We start from the raw sequence: 12,874 nt of genomic DNA, 5'->3' as shown, positions 1-12,874 counted from the left end.
TCTCTCTCTGGAGTCCATACCTCTCTTAATACAAGAAAGGACTTTGCTTGCTCTGGAAACCGCAGCTTGGCATTGCATGCTATTATTGAGCTTATGACCTACCAAAACCCCCAGATCCTTCTCCACTACGGATTCCCCCAGTTGTACTCCCCCTAGTATGTATGATGCATGCATACTCCAACCCCCCAAGTGCATAACTTTACATTTATCAACATTAAACCTCATTTGCCACTTAGTTGCCCAATTGCATTGAGGTCGGCTTGTAAATTGGAGACATCCTGTAAGGACGTTATTCCACTGCATAGCTTGGTGTCATCTGCAAAGAGGGAAATGTTACTTTTAATCCCAGACCCGATATCATTTATAAAAAGATATTAAAAAGTAAGGGTCCCAGCACTGAACCTTGGGGTACACCACTAACAACCTTGGACCATTCAGAGTTAGAATCATTAACCACTACTCTCTGAATTCTGTCTTTTAGACAGTTTTCTATCCATTTACAAACTGATCTTTCCAAGCCTGTAGACTTTACCTTACACATGAGCCGTGTGTGGGGAACTGTGTCAAACGCTTTTGCAAAATCCAAGTATACCACATCCACAGCCACCCCTCTGTCCAAGGTTTTACATACCTCTTCATATAAAAAAAAAAAAAAAAAAAATCAGGTTTGTTTGACAACTTCTGTCTTTCATGAATCCATGCTGTCTGTTACTTAAAATATTTTTTTCCAGCAATAACTCATCTATGTGGTCTTTTATTAAACTCTCCAGTATCTTCCCAACTATAGAAGGTAAACTAACAGGTCTATAGTTACTTGGTAAAAACTTTGATCCCTTTTTAAATCTGGGCACCACATTGGCCCTACACCAATCCAGTGGTACCATTCCAGTCATTAACGAGTCCATAGAAATTAGATACAATGGCTTTGAAATGACAGAGCTCAATTCCTTTAGGATCCGTGGGTGGATACCATCTGGTCCAGGTGCTTTATCCACCTTTATTCTGTCTAAATATTTCTGGACCATATCACTCTTAAACCACTGTGGATCATTTGGGGCTGTGTCACTACCACCCCCATTATGGATTTGAGCTCCCCCATGCTCCATTGTATACACAGAGCTGAAGAAAGTATTTAATAAATTTGCCTTCTCTTGTTCCCAGTCACCCACTCTAGATTATTTTGTAAAGGGCCTACATGCTCAGACCCGACCTTTTTACTACTGAAAGGGCAAGTTCACCTTTACAGAAAAATCTGTAAGGTGAACTTACAGAGGACCCCTACCTCGACCACGATCGCCCATTCTGAGCCCCGGTATAGCCGCCTCATGGCTCCAGGGCTTAGAAATTCCTGAAGCTTAATCTAAACGCGCCCCGCCAGGGGGTACATTTAGCAGCATTCTAATTGGTCAGCACCGTTGCATGGGCGGCGCGGACCAATCAGAAGCCACGTGGCCCATCCTCTCAGTGGGGAAGAAGAAGAGGAGAGAGCTGAGAGGATTTCTAAGCGCCGGAGGCCATGAGGCGGGTATAACGGGGCTAAGAACGGGCGATTGTGGCCATTCAGGTCAGCGGGACCAGGGTGTGGGGGGGGGGGGGTCCTGTGTAAGTTCACCTTACAGATTTTTCAGTAAAAGGTGTCCTTACACTTTAATATATTTGAAGAATTTTGGGGGGTTTGCCCTACTATCTTTTGCAATCTGCCGTTGGTTTTGAAATTTGCATCTTTGATTTCCTTTTTGCATATTCTGCTATATTCTTTGTAGTATTTAAATGATGATAGTGTTCCTTCATTTTTATATTTTTTAAAAGTTATTTTCTTAATATTTATAGCCATTTTAACTTTGACCGTGAGCCACATAGGTTTTATTTTTAGCCTTTTAAACTTCTTGCCCATGGGAACATACTTGGCATTGCGTTCGCATACAGTCTTTTTGAAGAATTCCCATTTCTGTTCTGTGTCCATTGATGCCAATATTCCCTACCAGTCTAAGTCTTGGAGAGCAGCCCTCAGGCTTGGAAAATTTGCTCTCTTAAAGTTAAGTGTTTTTATCTTTCCCGCATGCGTTTGTTGCTTACAGCTAACATTAAATTAAATCCTGGTATGGTCACTGCTACCCAGATGTTCTTTTATATGAATATTGGCAATAAGCTCTGCATCACACAGATTACTGCTATCCCACATCGCCAGACTGCTACCAACCTCCTGCATCACACACAGCCGTCATGCGTCATAGAGAATGCCACCATCTCCCCTTTTACAGACCACACCATACACTGCCATCCCGCATCACACAGAGCACAGTGAATGTAAGTAAATAAGAGAATGTTGTGTTCACCTTAAAACCCAATCATGTGCTAACTTCTTGGTGGGGGTTTCCTCTACCCCCCCCCAACCCCCCCCCCACCCCAATTTTCTCACACAATTGAATATTTGAAAAACACAGGTTCAACCTATTTACTAACATTTGTAAAATTATTTTGAAGTAACCGTGCTGTGGCCCGATCACAGCACACACTTCAGCTCACAGCACCCCTAGTGGTCAGTGAGTAATCTTGGAAGCAAGGCACATGAAGAGGGCACTTCTGGCAGATGCTTCAGCATTCCCTGACACAAACCCATGGCATGCACAGAAGGATACATGGCCAGAATGACGGCCTCCAGACATTTGATTGGCAGAGCTTCTTTGGTCATCTCTTTCGCCAGGTCCATCAATCTGCCGAAAAGAAAGATGATTAGAACTGGTCACCTCCCCATCATCATCATCATGCTCCTCCAACATTTCCATCAGTCTGCTGGGGAGAAATACCTTCAAGACTGATGACCTCCACCATCCCCCCCCCCCCATCTTCATCATCCCTCAACATCATCATCATCATCATCACCCCTCCAACGCATCCATTAATCTTTTGGAAAGAAACACCATCAGAACTGGTCACCTCTCTATAATCACCAGCCCAGAGGTGTAACTAGAACCTTCAGGGCCCCGGTGCAAGGAACCTGGTCCGGGGGCCCTTTCTAATGATCCTGGTGTCCTTTTCTCCCATCCCAGGGCCCTTGATTATGGTCCTGCAGCAGGACCCCTTTCTGGCATCTTTTACACATTTGAACCGATCGGACCACCCATTGTTTTGTATGGGGAGGCAGATGTAAACAGACGTGTCCATTTACACCTGCCTGCATCCGCTCCAATGAAAACAGACTAGCGGATTGGATGACAGTCAGACCGCTCCATAGAGAACAGCAGTCTGTGTCTGTGTCCACTCTGCACAAGTGGAGCAGACATGGACTTGTCATCCGCCTGCTCGGTGGGGATCAGCAGAAAGATCCCGCACTGAGCAGGTGGATTTGCTTGGCAGAGTCCGCCCATGTGAAAGGGCCCTAAGGGGGAGCTCTGTGGACTGTAATGTAAAGGGAAACTGATGTAAGAGGTGCTCTGGGAATCCTGATGTAAGGGGGACTCTGCTCACCAAAGCCCCCCATGTACATCAGAGTCCCCCTTTACATTACAGTCCACAGAGCTCTCCCTTACATAAGTGCGCTCAGAGGCTGGCGAGATAAGAGAGGAAGGGTGGGGGACACTTCCCTTACCATAGATGGAGGCTTGGGCCCTGGATTGGTCAGAAAACAAGATCTACTAGCCTGTGCTATATATACACTAAGGCTGCTTTCACACTGAGGTGCTTTACAGGTGCTACAGCGCTATAAATAGCGCCTGCATAGCGCCTGTAGAGAGCCTCTCCTGTCTCTCCAGTGTGAAAGCCCGAGTGCTTTCACACTGGAGCAGTGCGCTTGCAGGGCGGTAAAAAAAAAGTCCTGCATGTTTGCAGCGTTGTATACACCGCTCCTACATCGCCCCTGCCTATTGAAAACAATGGGGCAGTGCCGCCAAACTGCCGGCAAAGCGCCGCTGCAGTGGCGCTTTGCGGGCGGGTGTAACCCTTTGTTGGCCACTAGCGGGGGTTAAAACCGCCCCGCTAGCAGCCAAATAGCGTTGCTAAAACAGTAAAGCGGCACTAAAAATAGTGCCGCTTTACCGCCGATGCCCGCCCCAGTCTGAAAGTAGCCATGGGCTGGCAGAGCATGCTGGGGCTTGTAGTGCACCACACTAGGGAAAACCCAGTGGGCTGCTGTGTAGGTTGAGGGGCTCTGGAGGGGACAACACAATCAGTCCCATCAATGCCTGACCTCACCTGTGTGCTGCTTTCTTTTCAATCACTGAGAAGTTTCATTAGGAAGCAAGGCGACTGGCTGACCTGGAGAGCTGTGGATCCTCTGTGGAGGGTTGCAGCATCCATAGTACAAGCTGGCCTTTCCTCCACTATCTACCTGCAGGCTGCTGGAGTTTCTCTTTGCTAAGCATGGAGCTGCCAAGGATTGGAATGTGGGCGGGGCCACGGGGGACACACACGAGGGGGGTGGGAGGAGAAGACACTCTCTGTTTATAACTGCAGCCAGCCACCCCCAGCCACATCCCGGGCTTTTGCCCCCCCCCCCACATGGGCAGAACTCCAGGGCCCAGTCGCAAGTGCAACTGGTGTGACCCTGGTAATTCCGCCACTGCACCAGCCCCCCATCATCATCACCCCCTCCCACACATCATTCATTAATCTGCTGAAGAGAAACAGCATCAGAACTGGTCACCTTTTCATCATCACCAACCCCACCAATACCTCCATCAACCCTTCATCACCACCACCCCCCCCCCTCTTCATCAACCAGGAGACCGGAGAGAATCACCATTAGAACCGTTCATCTCGCCGCCACCAACATCATCATTGCCACCCCTCTCCCCAACATGTTAAAACATTTTCTGTCAGAAGGAAACATCAGAATTGGTCACCTTCACATCATCTCCTCTCCAACATGTCCATCAATCTTCCAGAAAGAAACACCTTCACAACTGGTCATCACCATCCTCACCCCCCTTCATCCTCCCCTTCTCAACCCAACCATCAGTCTACGGGAGAGATCATCCAAACTGGTCACCTCCCCATCATCCCCTCCAACACTTCCATCAATCTATCAGAAAGAAACACCTTCACAACTGGTCACCTCCCCATCATCCCCTCCAACACTTCCATCAATCTATCAGAAAGAAACGCCTTCACTACTGGTCACCTCCCCATCATCCTCGTCCCCCTGGAACCTCCGCCATCATCTTCATTCACCCACCATCACTACTGGTCACCTCTCCATCATCTTCATCCCCCTGGAACCTCAATTGTCATACTCATGCTCCCCTCCCCCCATTATTCCCTCTTAAACCTATCCATCAATCTACAGAAGAAAAACACCATCCAAACTGATCACCTCCCCATCATCCCACTTCCATCAAGCCACCAGCAGTGTTAATTTTGACGTCAAATATCAATTTAGTTTTAGTCATAGTCTCTTGACTAAAATGCCATTTTAGTTTTAGTTGTATTTCAGTCATCTGAATTATTTTAGTTTTAGTCGTATTTTAGTAGACTAAAATGGTAATAGTAATAGTAAAATATTTTCGTCAACAAAATTAAAGAGGTTGTATAGTCTTTTTTTGTAACTTTTACCTACAGGTAAGCCTATAATAAGGCTTACCTGTAGGTAAAAAAAATATCTCCTAAACCTGTATGGTTTAGAAGATATTCCCCTTGCTATGAGCCGCTGACTGCAGCGGCGCATGCACACAGGGGATTCTCGGCTGAAGGCCCGGCAACTGCCAGGCCTTGCTGGGTAAGAAATCAATGACATCGCGGCTCCAGCCACTCACAGCGCTGGAACCGCGATACCCGGAAGACACGCCGAGGCAACATGACAGCTCCCTCGGCATGGACCAGGTAAGATACCGACGCCTCGTTCTAAGGTAAGTATTTCATAATGAGCTAGTATGCGGTGCATACTAGCTCATTATGCCTTTTGCTTTACAGGGGTAAAATAAAAAATAAAAATTTTTGCGGGTATACAACCGCTTTAACACGGTCTGCCAGAAAGAAAACACTATCACAACCGGTCACCTTCCCAACATCATCATCCCCCTCCAACACGTTCATCGAACACCATCAAAGCTGGTCACCTCCAGGCCACATCCATCACATTCCTAGTCACCATCCCCATTCCCATTCCTCTATCACCATCATCCTCTGTCATCCCCATACCCGGTCAGTGGTCGGGTCTTCTTGATCTCGAAGAATTGGGTCCCGGTGTGGTTGTATCTGAATGATGAGTTAATGGAAAGACAGTGGAGAGTCGTTTCACCTCCCCCAATAATTCTCCCATAAACCCCCCTCCCCCCAAGAATGGACCCCACCATACAATCAGTCTATAGTTGGGCCCCACCCTAGCACAGCACAGGTCACAAAGGATACTGCAGCTCTCTGATGTATCGCTGGACAGCCTCCACCTTCTCTGAGACCGTGGATCCCACACTGAATACCGGGACCACCGGGACTGGCACCTGCCAAGAGACGGAGATGGGGCAGTGAGGGTAGGGAATGCTAAAGTGGAGCCATGAAAATGGGGGAAGGCATGGGAGATCAGTGATTGGTAGTGGAGGGGGGATGGTGATAATACGGGGTCAGTGATTGGCGGTGAAGGGGGGGTGGTGATAATACGGGGTCAGTGATTGGCAGTGGAGGGGGGTGGTGATAATAGGGGGACAGTGATTGGTGGTGGAGGGGGATGGTAATAATAGTCGGTCAGTGATTGGCGGTGGAGGGGGGATGGTGATAATAGGGGGTCAGTAATTGGAGGGGGATGATGATAATACGGGGTCAGTGATTAGTGATGGTGGAGGGGGGATGGTGATAATGGGGGGTCAGTGATTGGCGGTGGAGGGGGGATGGTGATAACACTGGGTCAGTGATTGGCGGTGGAGGGGGGATGGTGATAATAGGGGGTCAGTGATTGGCGGTGGAGGGGGGATGGTGATAACACTGGGTCAGTGATTGGTGGTGGAGGGGGGGTGGTGATAATAGGGGGTCAGTGATTGGCAGTGGAGGGGGGATGGTGATAATAGGGGGTCAGTGATTGGTGGTGGAGAGGGATGGTGATAATAGGGGGTCAGTGATTGGCGGTGGAGGGGGGTGGTAATAATAGTCGGTCAGTGATTGGTGGTGGAGGGGGGGTGGTGATAACAGGGGGTCAGTGATTGGTGGTGGAGGGGGGATGGTGATAATAGGGGGTCAGTGATTGGCGGTGGAGGGGGGATGGTGATAATAGGGGGTCAGTGATTGGTGGTGGAGAGGGATGGTGATAATAGGGGGTCAGTGATTGGTGGTGGAGGGGGGGATGGTGATAATAGGGGGTCAGTGATTGGCGGTGGAGGGGGGATGGTGATAATAGGGGGTCAGTGATTGGTGGTGGAGGGGGGATGGTGATAATAGGGGGATGGTGATAATAGGGGGTCAGTGATTGGCGGTGGAGGGGGGATGGTGATAATAGGGGGTCAGTGATTGGCGGTGGAGGGGGGGATGGTGATAATAGGGGGTCAGTGATTGGCGGTGGAGGGGGGATGGTGATAATAGGGGGTCAGTGATTGGCGGTGGAGGGGGGATGGTGATAACACTGGGTCAGTGATTGGTGGTGGAGGGGGGGTGGTAATAGGGGGTCAGTGATTGGCAGTGGAGGGGGGGTGGTGACAATATGGGGTCAGTGATTGGTGGTGGAGGGGGGATGGTGATGATGGGGGGTCAGTGATTGGTGGTGGAGGGGGGGTGGTAATAGGGGGTCAGTGATTGGCAGTGGAGGGGGGGTGGTGACAATATGGGGTCAGTGATTGGTGGTGGAGGGGGGATGGTGATAATAGGGGGTCAGTGATTGGCGGTGGAGGGGGGATGGTGATAATAGGGGGTCAGTGATTGGTGGTGGAGGGGGGGTGACAATAGGGGGTCAGTGATTGGTGGTGGAGGGGGGGATGGTGATAATAGGGGGTCAGTGATTGGCGGTGGAGGGGGGATGGTGATAATAGGGGGTCAGTAATTGGCGGTGGAGGGGGGGATGGTGATAATAGGGGGTCAGTGATTGGCGGTGGAGGGGGGATGGTGATAATAGGGGGTCAGTGATTGGCGGTGGAGGGGGGATGGTGATAATAGGGGGTCAGTGATTGGCGGTGGAGGGGGGATGGTGATAATAGGGGGTCAGTGATTGGTGGTGGAGGGGGGGTGACAATAGGGGGTCAGTAATTGGAGGGGGGATGGTGACAATAGGGGGTCAGTGATTGGCGGTGGAGGGGGATGGTGATGATGGGGGTTAGTGATTGGTGGTGGAGGGGGGGATGGTGATAATATGGGGTCAGTGATTGGTGGTGGAGGGGGGATGGTGATGATGGGGGGTCAGTGATTGGTGGTGGAGGGGGGGTGGTAATAGGGGGTCAGTGATTGGCGGTGGAGGGGGGATGGTGATAACACTAGGTCAGTGATTGGCGGTGGAGGGGGGGATGGTGATAATAGGGGGTCAGTGATTGGCGGTGGAGGGGGGATGGTGATAATAGGGGGTCAGTGATTGGCGGTGGAGGGGGGGATGGTGATAATAGGGGGTCAGTGATTGGCGGTGGAGGGGGGATGGTGATAATAGGGGGTCAGTGATTGGTGGTGGAGGGGGGGTGACAATAGGGGGTCAGTGATTGGAGGGGGGATGGTGACAATAGGGGGTCAGTGATTGGCGGTGGAGGGGGATGGTGATGATGGGGGGTCAGTGATTGGTGGTGGAGGGGGGGATGGTGATAATAGGGGGGCAGTGATTGGAGGTGGAGGGGGGATGGTGATAATAGGGGGTCAGTGATTGGTGGTGGAGGGGGGATGGTGATAATAGGGGGGCAGTGATTGGCGGTGGAGGGGGGATGGTGACAATAGGGGGTCAGTGATTGGAGGGGGGATGGTGACAATAGGGGGTCAGTGATTGGAGGGGGGATGGTGACAATAGGGGGTCAGTGATTGGAGGGGGGATGGTGACAATAGGGGGTCAGTGATTGGCGGTGGAGGGGGATGGTGATGATGGGGGGTCAGTGATTGGTGGTGGAGGGGGGATGGTGATAATAGGGGGTCAGTGATTGGCGGTGGAGGGGGGGATGGTGATAATAGGGGGTCAGTGATTGGCGGTGGAGGGGGGATGGTGATAATAGGGGGTCAGTGATTGGCGGTGGAGGGGGGATGGTGATAATAGGGGGTCAGTGATTGGTGGTGGAGGGGGGGTGACAATAGGGGGTCAGTGATTGGAGGGGGGATGGTGACAATAGGGGGTCAGTGATTGGCGGTGGAGGGGGATGGTGATGATAGGGGGTCAGTGATTGGTGGTGGAGGGGGGGATGGTGATAATAGGGGGGCAGTGATTGGCGGTGGAGGGGGGATGGTGATAATAGGGGGTCAGTGATTGGTGGTGGAGGGGGGATGGTGATAATAGGGGGGCAGTGATTGGCGGTGGAGGGGGGATGGTGACAATAGGGGGTCAGTGATTGGAGGGGGGATGGTGACAATAGGGGGTCAGTGATTGGCGGTGGAGGGGGATGGTGATGATGGGGGGTCAGTGATTGGTGGTGGAGGGGGGATGGTGATAATAGGGGGTCAGTGATTGGCGGTGGAGGGGGGATGGTGATAATAGGGGGTCAGTGATTGGCGGTGGAGGGGGGGATGGTGATAATAGGGGGTCAGTGATTGGCGGTGGAGGGGGGGATGGTGATAATAGGGGGTCAGTGATTGGCGGTGGAGGGGGGATGGTGATAATAGGGGGTCAGTGATTGGCGGTGGAGGGGGGATGGTGATAATAGGGGGTCAGTGATTGGTGGTGGAGGGGGGGTGACAATAGGGGGTCAGTGATTGGAGGGGGGATGGTGACAATAGGGGGTCAGTGATTGGAGGGGGGATGGTGACAATAGGGGGTCAGTGATTGGCGGTGGAGGGGGATGGTGATGATAGGGGGTCAGTGATTGGCGGTGGAGGGGGGATGGTGATAATAGGGGGTCAGTGATTGGCGGTGGAGGGGGGGATGGTGATAATAGGGGGTCAGTGATTGGTGGTGGAGGGGGGATGGTGATAATAGGGGGTCAGTGATTGGTGGTGGAGGGGGGATGGTGATAATAGGGGGTCAGTGATTGGCGGTGGAGGGGGGATGATGATAATAGGGGGTCAGTGATTGGCGGTGGAGGGGGGATGGTGATAATAGGGGGTCAGTGATTGGCGGTGGAGGGGGGGATGGTGATAATAGGGGGTCAGTGATTGGCGGTGGAGGGGGGATGGTGATAATAGGGGGTCAGTGATTGGCGGTGGAGGGGGGATGGTGATAATAGGGGGTCAGTGATTGGTGGTGGAGGGGGGGTGACAATAGGGGGTCAGTGATTGGAGGGGGGATGGTGACAATAGGGGGTCAGTGATTGGCGGTGGAGGGGGATGGTGATGATAGGGGGTCAGTGATTGGTGGTGGAGGGGGGATGGTGACAATAGGGGGTCAGTGATTGGAGGGGGGATGGTGACAATAGGGGGTCAGTGATTGGAGGGGGGATGGTGACAATAGGGGGTCAGTGATTGGCGGTGGAGGGGGATGGTGATGATGGGGGGTCAGTGATTGGTGGTGGAGGGGGGATGGTGATAATAGGGGGTCAGTGATTGGCGGTGGAGGGGGGGATGGTGATAATAGGGGGTCAGTGATTGGCGGTGGAGGGGGGATGGTGATAATAGGGGGTCAGTGATTGGCGGTGGAGGGGGGGATGGTGATAATAGGGGGTCAGTGATTGGCGGTGGAGGGGGGATGGTGATAATAGGGGGTCAGTGATTGGTGGTGGAGGGGGGGTGACAATAGGGGGTCAGTGATTGGAGGGGGGATGGTGACAATAGGGGGTCAGTGATTGGAGGGGGGATGGTGATGATAGGGGGTCAGTGATTGGTGGTGGAGGGGGGGATGGTGATAATAGGGGGTCAGTGATTGGTGGTGGAGGGGGGATGGTGATGATGGGGGGTCAGTGATTGGCGGTGGAGGGGGGATGGTGACAATAGGGGGTCAGTGATTGGAGGGGGGATGGTGATGATAGGGGGTCAGTGATTGGTGGTGGAGGGGGGATGGTGACAATAGGGGGTCAGTGATTGGAGGGGGGATGGTGACAATAGGGGGTCAGTGATTGGAGGGGGGATGGTGACAATAGGGGGTCAGTGATTGGCGGTGGAGGGGGGGATGGTGATAATAGGGGGTCAGTGATTGGCGGTGGAGGGGGGATGGTGATAATAGGGGGTCAGTGATTGGCGGTGGAGGGGGGGATGGTGATAATAGGGGGTCAGTGATTGGTGGTGGAGGGGGGGTGACAATAGGGGGTCAGTGATTGGAGGGGGGATGGTGACAATAGGGGGTCAGTGATTGGCGGTGGAGGGGGGATGGTGACAATAGGGGGTCAGTGATTGGCGGTGGAGGGGGGATGGTGATAATAGGGGGTCAGTGATTGGCGGTGGAGGGGGGATGGTGACAATAGGGGGTCAGTGATTGGCGGTGGAGATAATGGGGGGGGGGGGGATTATGGTGATAGTAATAAGGAGGTCAGAGATGGGGGAGGGGTGGCAATGACAGTTGGGGGGGGGGTTGGGAAGAATAATGATATTAGTGATATGGGGGGGGGGGGACAGTGATGGCGGGGATGGAGATGATGATAGTGATGGGTGATGAGGGGGGATGGTAATGAGAATGGGAGGAGAAGGGGGGATGGGGAGGACAGTGATGACAATGGGGGATAATATAAAGGTCAGTGATGGATGGAGGGGGGATGGTAATAACAATGGGATGATGATGGGGGAGGGGTGTCAGTGATGAGGAGGATGATGAGGATGATGATGATGATGATGGGGGGGGGGGGGTGACCCGTTATCGGGCGGTAGGTCTCACCCTCGGCAGGTCGGTGGCCGATCTGATCTCCCTCTCCAGCTCCCCCCCGGTCGGGTGTGTCCGGGCGATGTGCCCCCACATCCTCTCCCAGGTATCGGCCTGGATGGGGAGGCCCCCCCGGTTTATATAGAATGGGGCCCCTCCGTCCTCCTGGGGCCCCTCCGACATTCCGGGACCCTCAGGAACCGCCCGACCACCTCATCCTCATCCCTCCGGAGCCCGCTGAGGGGCGGAGCTTCCCCGGCTGTACATTATGGAGAAGGCGGGGTCTGGGGGGGGCGAATCTGCGCCGAGCTTTCATCAGGCTGAGACCCCGCCCCTTCCGTGCAGCTCACACCCCCCAGGCTCCTCCCACAGGGAGTTCCCGATCTCCATGTACAGAGGATGGAGATAACGGTCGGGGTTGGGGGATGGGATCACACGGATTGTACGGAGATCCTCTGTACATCCGGTGGGCGGGGATGAGGAGGAGAAATCACATTTAAATGTTTGAAAAGTGTCCAAAATCAGAAGTTTATTGTCAGTGATGAGAGAATCTCCCCAGACATGGGGCTTCCTTCAGATTAGAGCCGAGCAAACCCCTCCCCCTCCATCAATCACCTCCACCATTAAAGAATAATCTGATTGACTCCACCCAGATCTATGACTCCGCCCAAAGATACAACACCAACTCCGCCCAAAGATACAACACCAACTCCGCCCAGATCTATGACACCGACTCCACCCAAAGATACTGACTCCGCCCAGATCTATGACACCGACTCCGCCCAAAGATACGACACCGACTCCACTCAAAGATACCGACTCTGCCCAAAGATAACGACTCCGCCCAGAGATATGACACCGACTCCACCCAAAGATACCGACTCCGCCCAAAGATACAACACCAACTCCACCCAGATCTATGACACCGACTCCACCCAAAGATACTGACTCCGCCCAGATCTATGACACCGACTCCGCCCAAAGATACGACACCGACTCCACTCAAAGATACCGACTCTGCCCAAAGATAACGACTCCGCCCAGAGATATGAC

The 12,874-nt window shown here is 52.6% G+C and overlaps 1 protein-coding gene across 1 annotated transcript in view; it reads right to left on the bottom strand.

Moving 5' to 3' along the window:
• The window catches only part of VASH1 (vasohibin 1), a 32,700-nt gene extending 20,502 nt beyond the window's left edge, over window positions 1-12,198 (bottom strand). The window contains exons 1-4 of the mRNA XM_073609550.1: window positions 11,837-12,198; window positions 6,346-6,434; window positions 6,136-6,192; window positions 2,640-2,714 (exon numbers count right to left, since the gene is read on the bottom strand). Of these exons, the coding sequence (XP_073465651.1) occupies window positions 2,640-2,714; window positions 6,136-6,192; window positions 6,346-6,434; window positions 11,837-12,004 (389 nt within the window). The 5' untranslated portion in view covers window positions 12,005-12,198. The remainder of the gene's footprint in view (window positions 1-2,639; window positions 2,715-6,135; window positions 6,193-6,345; window positions 6,435-11,836) is intronic.
• Window positions 12,199-12,874: the final 676 nt, after the last annotated feature.

This window comes from Aquarana catesbeiana, linkage group LG13 (genome assembly GCF_042186555.1).
Source record: "Aquarana catesbeiana isolate 2022-GZ linkage group LG13, ASM4218655v1, whole genome shotgun sequence".
In the NCBI taxonomy this organism is placed as follows: Eukaryota; Metazoa; Chordata; class Amphibia; order Anura; family Ranidae; genus Aquarana; species Aquarana catesbeiana.
This window is presented reverse-complemented; position numbering and strand designations above follow the sequence as displayed.